Genomic DNA, 20,514 nt, shown 5'->3' with positions numbered 1-20,514 from the left:
GTGCAATAAGAGATGATCTGTTTGATAGTCATGTTTATTGTTGGTTCTTGGTAGTTCCCGTAAGTCATCCTTAGTCCTACTATTTAAAAGCAACTTGGGGAGCCCTGTTTCCAGTGGCACAGAGATCAGGTGGAGAAGGGCTCACTTAACAAATATGTCTGCATTAGTAACACGTTAGTTTCAATTCACAGATCGTCATCAAAGTCCTCTCCGGTTTTAAAGAGGTCACACAGTCGCACGAGTGAAGAAGGCTCCTGCATCCCTTTGACCGAGGGCCCACCCTCTGCCCAAGGGCCTGTGCCCCCTGACTGCTCGGGGGTCTTTCCACAGAGCCTCTTGGGCTCAGGCGTGGGAGTGTGTGTAGCCTGAGGAGGCTGGAGTGCACCAAGGGTCCTGCAGAGGACTCCTTCCCTTGGGGTCTGGGTCCTGGGGGTCCCCTGCTCAGTCCGTGTTGCCCGGGCTGGCCTGGGGCCTCTTTGCAGGGGGGTCAGGGGCTCCGTGTCCAAATGTGAGCTGTTTCCAAGTGGCAGAAGAAATTGTTCCCACTTAGGAGACACGGTCCTGACGTGCTGGGCAGGACACGGTGGTTCCCCCCGAGGAACGACGAGCTCCCTGGTGTCCCAGTCCTCATGACTGCTTCCTTCTTTGACCTTCCCTGTCAGGCCAGTGTGGTCCTGAGGTGGAAACACAAGATGATGGCCCTGTTCTCCATTCAGAAGAATGCCCAGCAGGCTCAAGGGACAAGGAGAGGAGGTCCTGTGCCTGTACTAGTCCTTGACTGTACCTCTGGGCGCTGACACTTTCTGCTCTGCTGTCTACTATTCTGTAGTCTGGCAGGCTAGGGACATGCCTTGATTTTGAGGTTTAGCAAAGCATAGCAAATAAATGCCCTCTCCGTCACTCCAAATCCTCTGCCCAATACCATGACCAGGCTTCCCAAAAAAGGAAGATGTTCTCATGTGATCAGGGGATGTCATGGGGACCTTAGCGTCAGGTGAGGGAGTGCCTGAGGGGTTCGAGCAGGAAGGGCCCTAGAGACCACCTGGAAAGACCATGTGCTCATTGCCAGGCAGCTGGGAAGGTCTCTCTAGAACCATGTTCAGGGTTTTGAAGCTGTAGAAGTGGCTGCACAGAATACCCCAGGGGATATGACAGTGACAGAGGCCTGGCTTCTCCCTTCTACCTCAGAAAACGAGGATGCATTGAAAATTGGGTTTCACTCCTAGAAAAATGGTACAGATGAACCGGTTTGCAGGGCAGAAATAGAGACACAGATACAGAGAACAAATGTATAGACACAGTGGCGGGGGGTGGGGTGGTGGTGTGATGAATTCGGCGATTGGGATTGACATGTATACACCGATGTGTATAAAATGGATGACTAATAAGAACCTGCTGTATGAAAAAGTAAAATTCTAAAATTCAAAAAAAAAAAGAAAAGAAAATTGGGTTTCACTGCCTACAAAGGAATTTGAAAGCAATGACAGGAGGGACCCTGCATCACCACCCCCAGGCAGTATGGAAGAGGCTGTGGGCAGTTGTGAGTGATTCAAGACTGCCAGCTCTGCCACTGACGTGCTGTGACCTCGACTGAACCTTCACCAGCCTCAGTGCCTCACCTTCAAAACAAAACAGGCTTGTGGTGAGAATTAGTGCATGAAAAATGTTTAGCCCTGGGACTGGTACAGCAGTGACTGTCACACTCATTATTCTATAGTTTGGAGATTCAGGGCCACATCCTCACCTGGGGGCCACATAGCTAGTTAGTAGCAACACCAGAGTTGGACCGCTGCCTCTTGGCTTTGGACGGGCGCACTCCACTACTGTCTGAAGCTGGCCAGGACGACCCTGGCCTATGCTGGGGCGTGGCAGTGACAAATGCCTGGCAGAGTTCCTCTGCCTGGGTGCCTGTGGCATAAAGCAAAACCTGCATTCTGCAGCCTGGAAGGTCTGCTAGGTTTGAAGGACCAGGAACAAGAGCAGGTCCTAGGTGAAGAGAGTGCCTCAAATGCACAAGAACCCACCTGGATAAATGAAGGTGACAGTTCCTCAGAAACCCAGGGCAGGTCCCAAGCTGAACAGTCTGACAAAGACCCGGTACTCCATGCAGAATGAAGGGAACGGTCCTGATGCAGAAAAGCCCTACTGGTCAACCTTGATTGCCTCCAAGGCATCAAGCTGCCCTTTTGACCCCGAGTTAACATCAGTGACAGGAGGAGCGTGGCAGGGAAACAGTGCAGGCCAGAGAAAGGAGTTGGCTTAAGACACAGAAAACAAGACACCCACGTGGGAAGCTGGGCTTTTAGGGGGTGTAAGTCTGATACTTTAATTTGTCCACAAAACAAGTTAAAAATCCTGCATCTGCTTAGTGGACACTGGGACACTGTCCTCAATCACTGACCTTCAGGGACTTCAAGGTGACCTCACAGTTTCTGGTGTCCTGGACATTAGGGCTGCATGGAGGCTGGACTGTGCTCTGGCTCCATTTCCTGGCAGAGGGAAAGTGCTGTCAAGAATCCAGTCTTTCTTGTAATTACAATGGAAAAACATCTCAAAAAGAATATATATATACATATATAAATGTGTATATATATATATATATATATATATATAAAACGGAATCACTTTGCTGTACACCTGAAACTAACACCAAATTGTAAATCAACTATACTTCAATAAAAATTTTTAAAAAAAGGACCCAGTTCTACCATTGAACAGTGGCCCTCAGTCTGACTTGGTGGTCACCTGGTCTGACACCTAGCACAGGTAGGAACCTTGCCATCCCTTATAGCTAACCCACTGGCTGCTCAGCTTCTGCCCCACTGCCAACAGGTTGCCTAATGACATCTAAGGCAGTCCATTTCTCTGGTCTATAGCTTGTAGTTGCTAGAAAGTTCTTATTCTGAACTGGAATCTACCTCCCAATAGCATCTGCCCTGGAAGAGCCATCCTAATCTAGATGAGGCAGTCTCTCAGAAAACGCACTGAGGGGGCCTCCCTGGTGGCGCAGTGGTTGGGAGTCCGCCTGCCGATGCAGGGGATACGGGTTCGTGCCCCCGTCTGGGAGGATCCCATATGCCGCGGAGTGGCTGGGCCCGTGAGCCATGGCCGCTGAGCCTGTGCATCCGGAGCCTGTGCTCCGCGACGGGAGAGGCCACAGCAGTGAGAGGCCCGTGTACCGCAAAAAAAAAAAAAAAAAAAAGAAAACGCACTGAGGGACTTCCCTGGTGGTCCAGCAGTAAAGAATTCGCCTGCCAATGCAGGGGACATGGGAATTAGGACCCCGTGTGCCATGGGGCAAGTAGGCCCGCACGCCACAAGTACTGAGCTCACACGCCCCAAACTACAGAGCCCACGCGCTCTGGAACCCGCACACAACTACCGAGGCCACACAACCTGGAGCCTGCGCGCCACAACTACAGAGAGAAAACCTGCGCGCTGCAAATAAAGAAGAGAAAGCCCACATGCCACAACTAGAGAGAAGCCCGTGCACCACAATGAAGGGCCTGGGTGCCACAACGAAAGATCCCTCATGCCTCAGTGAAGATCCTGAGTGCTGCAACTAAGACCCGATGCAGCCAAAAATAAATAAAATAAATAAATAAATCTTAAAAAAAAAAAAAAAAAACTCACTGAAATGCAGATTAAGACTGGAGAAGAGACCCGTGAAAGTCAGGTCATTCCTGCTCTCAGCTAAAGGTTCCCAGGCCTGTCGGTTTCTCTGGCCCCAGTTCACTTTCTCAACCTTGCCCTTAAGTTCTTCCCTGAGATCAGTGCAGTCTAGATGTTCAGAATTAAGTGAGCATCATAAAAGACGCCCCCACTGGAATCCTGCCTAGCCCTCACCTCTGCACTGGCTGCACCTGGTGCCTGGCCACGCCAGAGGGCCTGCAGTGATGGCGCCTGCTGGCTCACATCCCTCAGGCTTCCTGCTGACCACAGGAAGCTGCTCGTCAGTCCCCCCAACTGTAGGTCAGCGAGGTGGGCATGGGTGAGGGCTGGATTAGCTACTAGCTTGGCACCTTTTTCTAGGCAGGCCTGTACTGAAGGGAGGGTCTGGCTTCTCTCTGTTGGATGAGGGCTGTCTGTTGAAACACACTCCTCCTTCTTCCAGCTGCAGTTCTTTGGAGTCCCTTTCCAGATACTTCAGCCAGCGGTTCTTTGAGGGCTGGAGTTTTTCCTACAGGATTGGGAAGTAAGTTTATTCTCAGAGTTGGAAAGCAGACACCTTTACTGAAAATCTCCAGTGCAACTCTGAGGCCTAAGGGCCTCAGGACCCGTGTCTACACCATCACCAGGAAAGGAATTTGATTGGAAGGTAACGGGGGACAGATATCTTGAATGGAGCACACTGGCACACACTTCGGGAAAGCTGCAGGTCACAAGAACTTTACCAAGAACTTTGCAAATGTCCACACTCCCTGGCCCAGTAGTTCCAAATGAAGACAAAGGCATAAAGATGCTCAAAGTGTTACAAATAATAGCAAATATTTATAGTAGCAAAAGTTTGCGAACATCCTAAATGCCCAATAAGGGAATAAATATTGCCATATCTACTATATTCTGCAGGTACTTTTTAGAAATGAAAAGAATTGAAAGCTATATAGCAACATAGAAGATATCATGTAAGTGAAAACTCCAGGATGCAAACAAGTGTTTCTTACAGAAGGAATGATGAAAGATTGTCTGTAAGTAAAGAAACTGGAAGTACAGACCCAAATATGCAAGAGCTGATGTGTTAGTGTGCTTACGAGCATCCCCCCTATTTATTGATGTAATAAAAATATGAACAGGACCTGGACAGTGGGCGTTGCCAGTGTGATTCTGTGAGCAGAGGTGGGACTCTGCCAGGAAGCCTGTCAGTTGTTCCCAGTCCCCGTCCCTGGCAGGACACAGTGTTCTGCGTACCCATGGCGTCACCTACTCAGTCACTCCAACTCTTACATGCACTGCCCATCCAAACACTGATTGAGTACCTACTTGAACCAGGCCCTGGGAATGAACAACTGGATGTAAGCCCTGCTGTGGGAACATGGAAACCCAGGCACTTTACAACAGCATGCCTTGCCTACCACAAGTGTGCTGAGAGTGCTGTGGGACGAGGGGAGAAGCACAAGGAGGTGAAGTTCAAGCTGAGTGCAGAAGAGTTCACCAAGCAGCCAGAAGGAAAGGCTCTTTTCACAGTATTGTCATTATTTCACACTGCTGTCTCCACACACGTGAAAGGGAAAGGTGTATTCATTCTTGTGTTCCCTGTAGCTTTAAGCCAAGTGCTCATCATTCGGTGACATCAACAAGCATTTGCTGAAGAAATGAGGAATGAATGAACAAATGGGACCCCCCTGTGACAGAGCCGGCTCAGGCACCTGGGCCGAGATGGCGCTGCTGGCTTACCTGCAGGCTTGCAGGCACAGCCTGCCGAGGACGTGCATTTTCCTCCTCGTCGGCATTTATGGATTCTTCCAGAGACCTTAGGGAAAGATTGAACAGTTGTCCTTTGTAAAATGACCAGGAAGATGAAGGACAATGAAGATGGCAATGGCGAGATGCACGGACTTGACGTGGATATCAAAGCCGGTTTAGGGGAACTTAGAACTTATCTGTGTTGTTTCGATGTGATTTGGTAATCTTCCAGCAGTTCAGAAGGCAGAGGGACCATCTGTTACTTGGAACAAGAGGAAAAGTGACACAGGGCAGAAGTGGCACTCTTAACCCAGAGACCAGAGTTTGCATCATGGCTTTGCCAATGACTGGCTGTCACTGACAGTGTGATTCTGGATATTATCACTGTATCCCAGTTTCCGTATTTACAAATGGGGATAATATTGCAAGGGTCACTGTGAAGATAAATGAGACAATACATGTGCATGTGCCCTGCTCAGTGCCTGAACAGAGACTAATGTCAGCTGAACGCATAGCACAGAGTCCCTCCCATCAGCAATGGAGATGTCCCCATTGCACAGCGTCATATGAGTGTCCTTACAGTTGTATTATATCTCAACCACTACAGGAGAAGGCATTTTACTGAGCTTGATGTGTCCTAGTGACTTCATCCAGCCTCCCAGGGACAGCAGGGCTCTTTTACCACATAAAGCAGAGTGAGGAGCTGGAACCTTTGCAGCCTGCAGTAAGGCTGGATGGCCAGTGAAAACATTCATAGTGCAAGGACTGAAGGTTAGCGCCAAAGCCACATCCACCCATGTCAGACAGGGTTGTTACATCACACAATCAGATTGGAGCTCTCTCTAGAGAACTACAATGAGAGCCCCAACTCTACCAAACGTGAGCACCTCTACCTCAGTGTTTTCATCTGTAAACAGAAGCCAATTATCCTCACAGGGGGATGAGGAAGATGAAATAAGATTACGCATATGGGGCTTCCCTGGTGGCGCAGTGGTTGAGAGTCCGCCTGCTGATGCAGGGGACACGGGTTCGTGCCCTGGTCCGGGAAGATCCCACATGCCGCGGAGCGGCTGGGCCCGTGAGCCATGGCCGCTGGGCCTCCGCGTCTGGAGCCTGTGCTCCGCAACGGGAGAGGCCACAACAGTGAGAGGCCTGCGTACCGAAGAAAAAAAAAAAAAAGATTATGCGTATGAACTGCCTACCGTGCCACATGGTCGATACTCCAATGTCCAGGTGAGCAGTGTCCTAGCAGCTACTAGCCAGAACTCTGCTCACCGTACTGTGATTCAGGAACTCAACTCCATCAACTACAGAACACCTCTCAGCAATATGAAGGTAATGGTCTGTCTTCTCGCTTCTAATGTTACCCCTGAGAAGCTGGGTGTCTACTGTTCTTGTGTAGGTGATCTCTCTTCTCTCCAGCTACTTTTCAACTCTTCCCTTTGTCTTCCATGTTCTGCAATTTCATTATGTTGGTGTGTCTAAGGGCAGATTTTTTGTGTCTTTTAAAATTAACTTATTGAGGTATAATTTATAATTAATATACACTAAAATGTACCAGTTTAAGTGTACAGTTAGATGAGTTTGGTAAATTTTATCTTTGAACCTATTACTCCCATCAAGACATAGAAAAAAAATTTATTGAGATATAATTAGCAAGATATAGAAAATTGTCATCATCCCAAAGTTCCCTTATATGCCTTTGTAGGTGATTCCCCCTCCCCAGAATACCACTCATCCCTACAGTATGTGATCTTTTGTGTCTGATTTCTTTCACTTAGCAATGTTTTTGAGGTTTGCCCATGTTGTTTTTGTTGCTGAGTAGTATTCTATTGTATGAAAATACCACTATTTGTTTATTCACTTGCCTTTTTTTTCATCCTTCATCGAATCTATTTATTTTATTTATTTTTGGCTGTGTCAGGTCTCAGTTGTGGCACGTGGGCTTCTAGTTGTGGTGTGCGGGTTTTCTCTTCTCTAGCTGTGGCACGCGGATTCAAGAGCATGTGGGCTCTGTAGTTTGCAGCACACAGGCTCTCTAGTTGAGTCGTGTGAGCTCAGTAGTTGTGGTGTGCAGGCTCAGCTGTCCTGCGGCATGTGGGATCTTAGTTCCCTGACCAGGGATCGAACCCATGTCCCCTGCATAAGGCGGATTCTTTACCACTGGACCACCAGGGAAGTCCCTTCATTTGCCTTCTGATGTTATCTATATGTCTACTCTTTCACCAAAATCACACTGTCATCTTGATTGCTATAGTGTTATAGTGAATCTATAGTGAATCAGGCTGTAGAAGTCCTCCAGTTTTGTTCTTTATCAGAATTGTTTTGGCAATTGCATTTCTATATAAATTTTAGGATCGGTTTGTCAATTTCTTAAAAAAACAAAACTGCTGGAATTTTGATTGGAACCTAATGGCAGACTCTACAGATCAATTTAGGACGAAATGACATCTTAACAATATTGAGTTTTCCAATCCATGAACATGTCGTATTTCTTCATTTAGATCTTCTTTAATTTCTCTCAGCAATGTTTTGTATTTTTTACTGAAAATTTCTTGCACATTTTTGGGTTATGTTTATCCCTATGTATTTTATTTTTTGATGGTATTATAAATGGTATTTGATTTTAAAAATTATTTTCCAACTGTTCACTACATTTATATAAAAATAAAATTTAGTTTTGTATGTCGACCATGTATCCTTGTAATCTTGCTAAATTAACTTAGTAGTTCTAGTAGCTTTTGTATAGATAGGCTCATTAGGATTTCCTACATACACAATGTTTTCATCTAGTTTGGGATTTACTGTGTTTCCTGAATCTAAGCCCTTTGATTCTGGAAAATGTTCTGTTCATTTCCCTGCTAATATTGCCTTTGTCCCCTTCTCTTTATTATCTCCTGCTGGAACTCTTCTCTGTAGCCTTCATGTCTCTGAACTTATGTTTTTGTCTTTCTGTGCTGCACTGTGATTAATTTCTTCAGATTGATCTTCCATTTCACTAATTCTCTCTTCAGTTGCACTTGATCTGTTTAATGGTCCACTAAACTTTTAATTTCAATGACTATAGTTTTCATTTCTACAAACTTTTTGGTTGTTTTTTTAAAAAAACTGGTTATTTTTTAAAGTCTCTTGCTCCTCATATTAGCAACCCCCCTCTTTTAATTTCATTAAATATATTAAACATGAAATATTATGTATTCTGAACTCTTTTGGGGTCTGACTTTTCTGTCATTTCTGCTGTCTTTTGCTCATGGTGACATACTTCCTTAAGTAAATTAAATGATTTTTAACTTTGGGTATATGCTCCTTGGAACTTTATATGTGGGAATTCTTTGATACCTGGGTTGAAGATGTATTGCTCCAAAAAGGAGCTGCATTTACCTCTGCTTCCTGGGACAATTTAAAAATAAGTTCTCAGCTTGAGACTTTTCACACATCATGTGTAAAAGGCTTAAAGGCCATGTGACAGATTCCTTGTGCTTATAAAATCCTGGAGCAGTATTTCTCTTCTTCAGTCAGTGCCAAGGTCAACACAGGCTGGGTCCCTGCTATGGAGGGAGTGCATTTCTAGTTCATTTGTATGCTGAGGGTGTAGTCCTTTGGGGACTCAGCTTTATGTGGTGGTCTCCTCTGGACCTTCCCACAGTGAACAGACCCTCGGCTTTGTCTTTGTCTCCTGCTTCCCTCCCAGATGCACGGAAGCTGAAGGGCAACAGGTTTCAGTCGCCTCAGCAGCCCAGCTGCTTATTCTCTGGATTTTGGCTTTTGCTTCATTTTTGGCTTCTGATGGTTACTTACCTTCTTGTCATCTCTTCAGTGCATTTAAAATATTGTGGCTGGCATTTTAAATTAATTTCAGTGGGAAGACTGTTCAATATCTAATTGCCGTATTGTAAGACATGGAACTCTAAGGGATTTCTCCATCATAGACTTCCACCATCCACTCAAGATAAAAACAGGGCAAGATAACCATGCCTCCCTCAAATTACTATACCTGAGTGACATCTCTGAAATCTGTCCCTGCAGCAGATTTAATTTTTGGACATGGTGTCTACAGTCAGCACCAGAGCCCTCACCGTAAGCCTGAGAAACAAACAAACAAACAAAAATATCAAGTTTAAAAAGTGATGACAGAATGCTGAGAAATAGATCCATTAGAGCTGCAGCCCCGGGAGGGTAAAACTGTACCTCGCAAGGCCCAAAGCACCATGCAGGAACCCAAACAATGACTGCTGTTTCTGCAGTGATTTACAAACTAACAGTCTCAGGGACTAATAGTTTCAGTCTATCTGGCTGCCCACCATCACCCTGAACTTTATATATCAAAGCCAAACTCAACCCCAAATCCCACACAAATTGGTTAATGAACATAAGGAATTCAGAAGAGAAGTAACGCAAATTGCCAATAAACATATGAAGTGATACACCTCACTCACTCACGATCAAAAGAATATGAACTAGATGAGATACATTTTTTCACTTAGCAGTCACTCATTTGTTCAGTAAATATTTATTAAGCACCTATTATGTGCCAGGCCCTGACCTAGGTAAGGACAACACAATACAGGAATGGACAAACACTACTGTCATCATGGAGCTCACACTGTAGCGAGAAGAGACAGATAATAAGCACATAAGTCACCATATGGCCATCAGATGGTGAGAAGTGCTTCTGAGGAAAGTAAGGCAATGAAGCGGGCTGGGGCAGAGTGGGGACACAGTAGACAATTTTAGATGTGTGATCAAGAAGTCAAGGAGTGGACCACTGAGAGGGTGACATCTGAGCCCAAAATAGGAAGATAGGCGGAAACAAGCCACGTAGATAGCTGGGGGAAGAACATTCAGCAGAAGCAATGAAACGGAAAGGAGTGCAAAGACCCTGAGCCTGGCATTTTGGAGGAACGGTGAGGAGGCCAAGTGGCTGGAGCTGAATGGTCTAGGGGGAAGATGGTGGGAGAGGAGGTTTGAGAGTGTGGGCCCCGTTACAGGCAGTCAGCCTTATAGGCATGAGATCTGCTCTGCTGTCTCCATCTTGAAATTCTTAATAATCTTTGAACTTGTGTGAACTTGTGTAAGTCTGATAAGATAATGAAGCATGCTTGCGAGTCGTGGACACCAAATGTGTCCACTGTTTCTTGTCACTCCTTTTGCATACAGCATGCCTGATGACTGAGGAGCACAGAATTGCAGTGAACTCACAAGGTGTGGGAGTTCAGTGAGACTCCAAGTTCAGACGGTGTGTACAAGTCTTTTTTTTTTCCCCCAAAAGAGAACATTTACTACTTATTTTTTTCCTCATTAGAACTTTCTTTACAGCAACACAAAGTAAAGCACAACCAAAGTACATGGGGGGCAACCTCAGCCTGAGAGGCCAGGCTTTCCACTGGAATCAGAACTTGCTTCAGTTGCAGAAAGGAGGCAAGGGTATTCTAAAAAACATGAACAACCAAGGAAACGTGTCATATCTTTTCTTACTCCTGTTACCTCCCTAGAATAGCCTATGCTGAAAATAATAACACAGGGAAAAAAAGGGAAAGATAGGGCAATCTTTCCCAGTTCCTTTTCCTCTCAGTACTTCCTTACTCATCAGTGAGCTAAAGGTTGAGAGTATGGGTGGAATGTGCATGTATCAAGCAGTGAAGTAAAAATAGTTAATTTTCTGCAACATCTCCACTGTTCTGGTAGGAATGAAACATGTAGGCACGTATGAGCTACAAAATAAAAATTGTGCAATTCTGATGATTCTACGTATACACCAAATGCTCTTATATTACTCTGCATATCTTCCACGTATGTACTAAATGCTCTTTGCATTTATAACCGGTGTTGCACAATATAAATGGTGTTGCACAATTTTAAATGTTAGTTTTTCTTTACACAGGAAGATATTAAATAGTAAATTTTAAAACTAGTAAATAAAAGGCATCAGGAAAAGTCAGGAGACCATGAAACAAAGGAAAAGCTTAATATTCTAGTACCTTTTTTTTTTTTTTTTTCCTGCGGTACGCGGGCCTCTCACTGTTGTGGCCCCTCCCGCCGTGGAGCACAGGCTCCGGACGCGCAGGCCCAGCAGCCATGGCTCACGGGCCCAGCCGCTCCGCGGCATATGGGATCCTCCCGGACCGGGGCACGAACCCGCGTCCCCTGCATCGGCAGGCGGACTCCCAACCACTGCGCCACCAGGGAGGCCCTCTAGTACCTTTAGTAGCAGGGTTTTTTTTTTCTGCTTTTGAAAAGGGGCCCCCCAGTTTCATTTCACACAGCGCCATGCCCCAACCTGGCCCTGCCTGTAGGAGCATGAACGTTGCTCTGATCTGGACGGTCTGACGTGATCTTGCATGTGTCTCAGTAGGACCCTGCAGCTGTGGTGCTGAGACTGTCCGGCAGGAGCAGGTGACCAGTCAGGAGGCCGTAGCAAATACTGAGGCAACTCAGACCACGGCGGTGGCAAGTGGGCACAGCCTGGGTACATCCTGAAGGCGGGGCCGGCAAAGTGTGCTGATGCATCAGATGAAGAGTGTAAAAGGAAAAGAGGAATCAGGGATGAGTTCAAGGTTTGTAGCCCAAACAACTAGAAAGAGGGACTTGGCACTTAAGAGTTGGGGATGACTGTGGGAAGAGCAGGTTGGTGAGGGTAAGGTGAGGGCTTCGTTTCGGGATACAGGTTTGGGATGCCTCTTAGATATCCAGCAGAGCGGTAAGTGGTCGGAAGCATACCCAAGTTCAGGGGCAGGTCTGGGGTCTGAGATGGACATTTGAGAATTGTTAGATTGTCTCATCTCAGATGACCAAGGGAATGAGTGTAGCTAAACAAGAGGTCAAAAAGCTGAGAACCAGAGTACTCTAAGGTTTAGAAGACGAGGAGATGGGAAAAAACTAGCAACGAGGGTGGAAACACAGCCAGGAAGACAGGAGGAAAACCAGGAGCAGGATGACGACAAGTCCAGATGAAGACAATGCTTCAAGGAGGAGGAAGTAACCAACTCTGACAAATGCCACCAATAAGTCAAGTCACTTGAGGACTGAGAACCAACCATTATTTTTAGCAACACAGAGACCACTGCTGACTTTGACATGAGCAATTTTAGCGGACTGGTGGGGGGTGAGATCCCGTTTGGGGAAAGTTCAAGTGAGAATGGGAGGAAAGGAACTGGAGAGGGGAAAGGCAAACTTTAAAAAGACTGATAACTGACTATGGCTGCCAAGAGGGAGTGGGTTGGGGGAGGGATGGATTGGGAGTTTGGGATTAGCGATGCAAACTATTATATATAGAATGGATAAGCAACAAGGCCCTACTATATAGCATAGGGAACGACATTCAATATTCTGTGATAAACCATAATGGAAAAAAATATGAAAAAGGATGTGTATGTGTGTGTGTGTGTGTGTATACACACACACACACACACGTATATGTATATAAAAAACTGAATCACTTTGCTGTGCAACAGAAATTAGCACAACATTGTAATTCAACTATACGTCAACAAAATAAATTGAAAAACAAAATTCTAAAATGACTGACAACTTACGTCTGGCATAACTGGTAGGGTGTATGCTCTCCTGCATAGCAGAGAATGCTGCCTGAATACTGAAATGCATTCTCCCCTCATCTGGGAGCAGACTAGACTACATTTTCCAGTCTTCCTTGCAGTCAGGTGTGGCCATGAGACTAGGTTCTTCCCAGTGGAATGTAAGCCACTTCCAGATCCTTCCTGGGTAGCTCCTCCCTGATCTTGCTCCTTTGAGGGGCAAGAGGCAGTGGGAGACAAGCCTCAGGGAATAACAGAACCTCAAGATTACAGGTGCCTGGGTCCCCGGATGACCCTACCAAGGACAGCTGCCCTGCTGATCTCAATCTCTCCCAGGAGTGTTACAAGAGCAAGAGAAACAACTTCTATTGCGTTAAGCCACAATTTTGGTGTCTGTTTGTTACTGTGGCCTAGTCAGTCATAAGCCATATACCACTGCACAAGCATGGGGGTGCTGAGAGGAAGGCAAAGCTTCCTCAGGAATTCAGAAATACATGCTGACATCTAAAACAAGCAGCAGTCACAAGCTATGAGCCAGCCCCTGCCTTCTGAGACCCAGTCTCAAGGTAGGCCTCAGCAGCTACACTTACTGACAGATGACCAAATTGTCCCCACTCCCACCCATCCCAACTGACTGGACCAGCGGTGGACATCTGAATCATCCAGGTCAATCAGATTGTTTCTCCCAGGAGTTTATAATTGGGACTCAGCTATTCCAGTTGGTTTGAAATGAGATTCTGTGGTCTGTGAGTGGAGTATGTTACTGTGAACTGGGAACAGAGAGGAAGGGAAGGAGAGGAGATAGCGAGAGAGGGAGGAAGGTATAGGGAGAAACTGGGTGAAGGGAGGAGAAGGGAGGGAAAAGATGATGCTTGTGTCGTTGGCAGCTTTTCAGTTCTTGGGGTTGGTTCTTCAAGGGGTCAAGGATGAAGCTCCTTCCTTGGATCCCCCCAAGATACCCCATTACCTTGCCAGTACATTTTAAATTTTGCTGAAGTGTTTTTTTCCTATTATTTGCGACTGAAAGAACCTTGGTCAAAAGAATTCCTCTGATTTAACTTCTAGGAATTCGTCCTAAGGAAATAATTGGTCAAGTGAAGAAAGAGGTATTTGTAAGAAGCTTCATTGCAGAGTTGTTCATAACAATGAAAACTAAAATCAACCTAAATGCCCAACAATGTTGGGTTTGTCACTTACTCATTCAACAAACATTACTTGAGCAAGCACTGACTGTGACAGGCACTGTGCTAGGTGCCAAGAGTATATCAGCAAAACATACAAAAAAGGGTATATAACTGTCCATCAACAGATGAATGGATAAAGAATATATGGGGTGTATGTATGTGTGTGTGTGTATACAGACACACACACACACACATACACACACACACACACATATAATGGAATATTATTCAGCCATAAAAAAGAATGAAATATTGCCATTTGCAACAACATGGATGGACCTAGAGTGTATCACATTAAGTGAAGCAAGTCAGACAAAGACAAGTATTATATGATATCACTTATATGTGGAATCTAAAAAAATAATACAAGTGAATTTATTTACAAAACAGAAACATGCAGACATAGAAAATAAACTTATGGTTACCAAAAGGGGAAGAGGGGGAGAGGAATAAATTAGGAGTATGGGATTAACAGATACACACTGTATAAAATAGATAAACAACAAGGATTTACTGTATAGCACAGGGAACTACATTCAATTTCTTATAATAAACTATAATGGAAAAGAATAAGAAAAAATATGTATAACTGAATCACTTTGCTATACACCTGATACTAACATAATATTGTAAATCAACTATACTTCAATTTTTTTAAAGAGGGTATATAAGTAAGATAGGCAAAGCCTCTGTTCCCATGAAATTTACAGTCTCAGATAGACAATACTCACATAAACACACTCGCCTATATTTCTGATCAGGGTAATGAGATTAACTAGGGGAAGCCCCAACAGTGAGCACAAAGGCCCTAAGAGGGAAGCAGATTTGGATTGTTTCAAGGTCAGAAGGAAAAGCCCCTATGGCTGAAGGAGGAGAATGATGAGATGAGGCTGGAGAGGTGGCATCAAGGGCTGGAGCAAGTGAACAAGGGGCTCAGTGAGGACCCTGTGATATGAGAGATCAAGTGGGTCAGTAAGTATGGACTTGAAAAGAACTGTGATGCTGGGTGAAAGAATTGGGCTAATAAGAGCAGTTACAACATGCTCCCTTCAGTCCACATGCTCTTTCATCTCCTGACTACCTTCACACCCTGCCTGCCCCCTCTCACACCCCTGCCCATCCCCAGTTAGGTCTGATTACTCAGTTATCTTCTTACAGACCCCTGTACTTTCCTCTAATTTTGCTCAGTCTAGTTTTAAATTACGTGTGTGTGTTTTAAGTTTCTCATCCTGTTCCCCAAGAGCAGATTGGTGAAGGCAATAACAACATGGTCTTACCTTCCCTTGTGTCCCATGCTTGCATACAGAAGCCACTCAGTAAATACTTACTGACTGAATAAAAAAAGGCAGGTAACTTTCCAGGCACTGCTCCATTCATTTCGCTTCCTGAAGGAAGATGATCTTAGGGAGCAGGAGCGCTATATCCAACGAACTTGAGCCAATAATGGAACACTGGGTTCCATGAGAAATATGCTTCTGCAGGGCTGGGTCCCACCTGCTTCCTGGTATGGGTATTAGACACTCTGCTGCTTGGGACTCACCCGCAAAAATGACTGCTTCTCTCCACAAGCTTTGCATGTCCATTTGAGACTCTTTTTCACCTACAATGAAATTTCAGAATTATACCTAAAGTAATTATTTGAAACAGGTGGAACTGGATCAGAAATAATAAAGAGATCAGTGGAAAAGAATAAAGAGTCCAGAAACAAACCAACACATGTGTGAAAATTTAGTATATTATACAGGTGAAGAAAGAAGAGACTATTTAATAAGTGGTTCTGGGAAACTGGCTATCCATATGAAACAAAATCAAATTAGATCTCTACTATCTGTGGTTCTCAAAAAAAAATTCCATGATATTTCAATTCTTGATAAATCTGACTAGATGGATTCTCTCTTAACATAATAAAATGCCTTACATCCAGCTCTAAAGCTGCAGAATCACCATCAGCATTCCCATGAAAGTCAAGAACAAGTCAAGGATCTGCACTATTATTTATCATTTTTTTCTGGATGTAGTAACTGATGGAATTGGAAAAGAGAACATAGCAAGAGGTATGAAAATGGAAAGAAAAAAAATACTATCCTTATTTATGGATGATATGATTTATTTCTTTAAAACCCAAGATAACTAAATGAAAAACTACTAAAACTAGTAAGACAATTTAATATAGGGGCTAGGTAGAAAATTAATATATCTTCAAAAATTAATATAGCTTATAAGCAAACATCTACTTAGAAGAGATAATTAAAGAAATAAATCCATTTGTAAAGGCAACAAAGAAAATGTTATCAAGGGGCACCAAAAATTTTTTAAGAGATGGAATGAAATGCCATGCTTGACATCACAAAGATGTCTCAGTTGATTCATAAAAATTAACATGATTAATATGATCGTAATACAAAAACCATCAGGGCTTTTGGGGAAGTACCTAAAAGGATTCTAAGGAGGACAAGCAGCATCTATTACAAATTTAAGTGGGTATATCCTAAGATTCTACTTCTCAGCATCTACCTTCAAACACCATAAAAATACTGTGTATCTTCTACAGGTACATATGCAAGTAAGAAATGCATTAAAAAAATAATAAAAGGTCTGGAAGGACACACAGTAACTGGCTGGCTCTGGGGAATGAAGATACAGAATTCAGAGGCTGTTGAAATTAAATGAGATGTGTGAAACTGCCTGATACACAGCCGACTTGGAATTAAACTGTTAACCCTCATTTCCCACTTGCTTTCAAATCACTTTTCAGAGTTGAAAATGCCCATGAGAACACGAACTACATTATATATATAATAATTTAAAAGTGGAAATGATTCCCATTTATTCTCAACTCCTAGAACCAAAAAAATGAAATAAGTAAAAAGTTTCTAAGCCCCTAAAATGACCCTTACAAAGTCACAGCGAACTTTCAGGTGCATACCCAGCCTCTTCCTGGCTTGTAAACATACGTTGTGTATGTTTGTACATACATTTCGTATGCAATTTGATGCTACCCTTCTTCAGGGCACAGCAGATTAGCAGGGGACTACCAGAAGCGGATACAATGACAACCTTGACAGCACCAAGCAGGGAGACAGAACGTGATTCAGGAAAGAACAGGTTAAGTGACATCCCCTATTTTACGTTTTGAGTCAGGGAAGCATTACGTTTTAGAAACTTCGATTATCCGGTTTAAAGGCGCGAGATTATTTACACTCTGAGGAGGCGTCGAGTCCCTCACTACGGGCAGAGCCAAAGAGTGTGTCGGCAGGGGTGCCCAGTCGTGCTTCAGTTTTTAAAACTATCATTTCCCTGTATTTAAATGAAAGAGCCATTTTGGGGGCTAGGCTCTGCACAGAGGAGGCTGTCCTCTACCCTCAACCTGGTGTGCCCGACCACCCGCCAGAGAGAGTTCACGAGGCCGCCTCGGCAGAAACCATTGGCTGGTTTCTGCGAATCTTACAACCACCAAGCAAAAAACGAAAAAAGCCCAGAACAACGTTATGCAGAAGCGGCATCAATAAAACCTAGTTTTATTGGACAGGACAGACACGGTCATTTGTCCTGGACCCAGACACACCCCGCAACCGCACGAGACGGCGCCCACGCCTGGGGGAGGAGGTCTGGCCCCCGCGACCCCACCTCGTCCTGCCCGCCATCCCCGTGCTCTGAGGAGAGGGAGGCCCCACCTGGTGCGCCTGGAAGAGACGGCAGCAGGAGCACCGCAACACCCGAACACGCTGAGGAGGCGCCATTGCGACCGCCGTCGCCGCCGCGCGTGCGCCGCGCTACTCTGTCCGCCCTGGCTCCGCCCACTTCCGGCACTCGGGCCCCTCTGGCCTCAGGCACCGCCCCTGGAGAGCGTGTTCCCTGCGCTCCGGCCCACTCGAGCTTCGCCCCTAGTGCGCACCTGGGCCACCGGAAAGCTCAGCGTTAGTCGGCGGTCAGCTGGGACCCCGGGCGACCTCAGGACTCGGGCCGTATCTCTGCTGCCGAGTCGGGCGTTGTTTGGGGTTTGCGTCAGTCAGGTCACTGGTTGTCTGTCTCAGCCCGAAGCAGTTCCCGTCTCTATCTCAACCAGCGTTTCCGCCGGGCTCCCTGGGAAGATTGAAGTTGCAAGGGCTGGGTCTCCAGCCGCCGCTGGGGGTCCGGCCTTTGCTGGTACAGTTTCTTCTGCTTCTTCAAGTCGGGGAGAGGGAGCCGGAGGGCGCCTCCCTGCTCGGGCCCACTCCCTGGGGCCCACGGTAGGAATTTTCAGGACCTCTGGTCAGAGGTGGTTAGTTAACGTTTGAGCCGGAGCACCGAGAATCCTGGGAAGATAGGCAGTTCACCAACCCTACGCTTCTCGGAGAGGGAAACGGAGACGCCTGGCGGTTGAAAAAGAAACCAGTCCTTACTGCAGTCCCGAAGACCCGCTCTAAAAGGTGGAGCCCAAGTCCCAGCCTGGGCATAGAGGAAAAATATTGCACCCCTCATGTCCCAACCTCACCTTAACGCCAACCTGCCAAGACATTCCCACGTGCCTGACAACATAAATAATCTTGTTAAAAGAAAATTAAAAACGCCCAATCCTGACAAGGATGCTGATAGAACGGTAAAAGGGAAAAACAATCTGGCAGTTATCTCCTAATAATCTGAATCACGCAGATTTATTGTTTATGCAGTAGTGTTAACGGAAGTATAACAGGAAAAAATGGAAATAAGTATTCGAAAGAGTGGAACATTATGCCGGTCCATTACAAAGAGTTTGGAGTGAAAATGCTGGCACGTGTGTTCTTGGGAAGCAAGGAGGTTACAAAGTGTCCATAACAGCAGTTATAGGTGAGACCAGACGTGCGCGGGCAAGGGTTATAAATGGCTTAAAACTTTTAATATTTTCCAAATTTTGCACAATAGCGTATATTAGAAAAAAAGCAAATTAAAAAATTATGTTTGAGACTGAATATGCAAACAAAGGGTGACCAGACTCTCTCATCACCCCCCAAACCACAACTTCTACAGCAGTCAGGACTTGGTCCATGGCTGCCAGTTGCCCTCCTTTTTGCACCTCCCCACTTCATCTCAGGACCAACCAAGAGAACTCCAGTTATGCTCCCCAAACCAATTACATAAAACATCCTGCTTCTGGTTAGCCAGCCTGTTTCCCCACTAGCAGCCTCTAATCAGAGCACACCTGAAGCCTTCCCTTGCTTTCACCGTAAGGCCTTCCCACTCTTCTGACTACATTTTAGTCTCTGCCAAACGCAAGTAATGGTGGCTGACTTCTTTTCTATAGCAAGCTCTGGATAAATGGTCCCTGTTCTCATCTGGGTGGTTTTTGTTTATCTCTACATGTCTCATTGTGGCTGAGCTTCTGGCAACTACAAAGAATGTTTTGTGGTTAATGAAAAGAGAAGAATAAAAATTTCACACGTGGTGTGAGTTCAACTTTGAAAAAGACAGATATAGGGAAAAAACACCAAAATAATTAGTAGTCTTAAATACAAGGAAAAATTGTTTTCCTACTTTTCTGTTTTTGCCTCCTTTCTGCAATAAACATGTAATCCTTTAAAAATTCATATACATATTTTTTTTTCGTGGAAACTATAAGAATGACTTGAATGGTTTGGTACAACATATCACTTGGTAAGGAGTTTTAAAATATACAATTATGTTTACTTACAGAACACAAATATATTTAAAACTTTATTTTTATTATCCATTTATTATTTAGTGTTACTGTTCTTGTTAAACATTTTCTCATGCGAGGTTAAATAATTAATGGATGAAAGTACTATTTTATTGTACATTTTTGTACCTTCTTTTATCACGTAAAAAGGATAGTGTCCTCTTTTATGTTGTTTACTTTCTTTGGTATATTCTCAAATTTATACTTCTACATGGCATATAAAACATTTATTTAAATTCCAGGACTTCCCTGGTAGTGGTCCAGTGGTTAAGAATCTGCCTTCCAATGCAGGGGACAAGGGTTTGATCCCTGGTCGGGGAACTAAGATTGCACATGCCACGGGGCAACTAAGCCTGCGTGTTGCAATTACTGAGCCCGTGCGCCGCAACGAAGAGCCCGCGCTCTGTAACGAAAGATCCCGCATGTCACAAAGAAGATCCCACGTGCCGCAACTAAGACCCGATGCAGCCAAATAAATATTTTAAAATTCCAAGTTATTTAAATCTTTCTAATTGATGACAATCAATTTGACTCTGCCAATTTTGTGTAATTCTTATGTATATCTTTACTTAATTTTATTATGACCAAGAACATAGTCTTTTTTTTTTTTCTGGCTGCATCAGGTCTTAGTTGTGGCGCACAGGATCTTCGTTGAGGTATGCGGGATCTTTCGTTGCGGCGCGTCGGCGTCTCTCTAGTGTGGCCTGCGGGTTTTCTCTTCTCTTGTTGTGGCCCGCAGGCT

The 20,514-nt window shown here is 44.9% G+C and overlaps 1 protein-coding gene across 6 annotated transcripts; it reads right to left on the bottom strand.

The window, feature by feature from the left end:
- Positions 1-16: 16 nt before the first annotated feature.
- MRNIP (MRN complex interacting protein) lies at positions 17-18,374 on the bottom strand. 6 transcript variants are annotated; one of them, XM_082622999.1, is made up of 8 exons: positions 18,015-18,374; positions 15,448-15,719; positions 9,398-9,486; positions 5,395-5,470; positions 4,023-4,180; positions 2,402-2,489; positions 2,025-2,126; positions 17-674 (listed from the first exon to the last, which is right to left on the bottom strand). In XM_082622999.1, the coding sequence occupies exons 2-8, from the start codon at positions 15,490-15,492 to the stop codon at positions 186-188; spliced, it is 1,047 nt and encodes a 348-aa protein (XP_082479125.1). In that variant the 5' UTR covers positions 15,493-15,719; positions 18,015-18,374; the 3' UTR covers positions 17-185. The 6 variants fall into 6 exon arrangements, with proteins under 6 accessions (XP_082479125.1, XP_082479127.1, XP_082479122.1 ...); XM_082623001.1 differs by having other exon boundaries at positions 15,660-15,719; positions 18,015-18,371; XM_082622996.1 differs by lacking the exon at positions 18,015-18,374 and adding an exon at positions 17,794-17,973 and having other exon boundaries at positions 15,660-15,719.
- Between the last annotated feature and the right edge of the window lie 2,140 nt (positions 18,375-20,514).

The sequence above is a fragment of the Mesoplodon mirus genome, assembly GCF_964341445.2.
Source record: "Mesoplodon mirus genome assembly, chromosome: 5".
Classification (NCBI taxonomy): domain Eukaryota; kingdom Metazoa; phylum Chordata; class Mammalia; order Artiodactyla; family Ziphiidae; genus Mesoplodon; species Mesoplodon mirus.
Note: the sequence above shows the minus strand (reverse complement) of the source record. Positions and strands in the feature narration are given on the sequence as shown.

Coding starts and splice junctions, on each gene's coding strand:
- MRNIP (XM_082622996.1), bottom strand. CDS start 17,859: ATGGCGCCTCCTCAGCGTGTTCGGGTGTTGCGGTGCTCCTGCTGCCGT. Junction 9,487..15,659: donor AGAAGCAGTCATTTTTGCGG/GTGAGTCCCAAG, acceptor TTTGTTTCTCAG/GCTTACGGTGAGGGCTCTGG. Junction 2,490..4,022: donor ACAGGCCTGCCTAGAAAAAG/GTGCCAAGCTAG, acceptor TCCCTCTGCCAG/GAAATGGAGCCAGAGCACAG.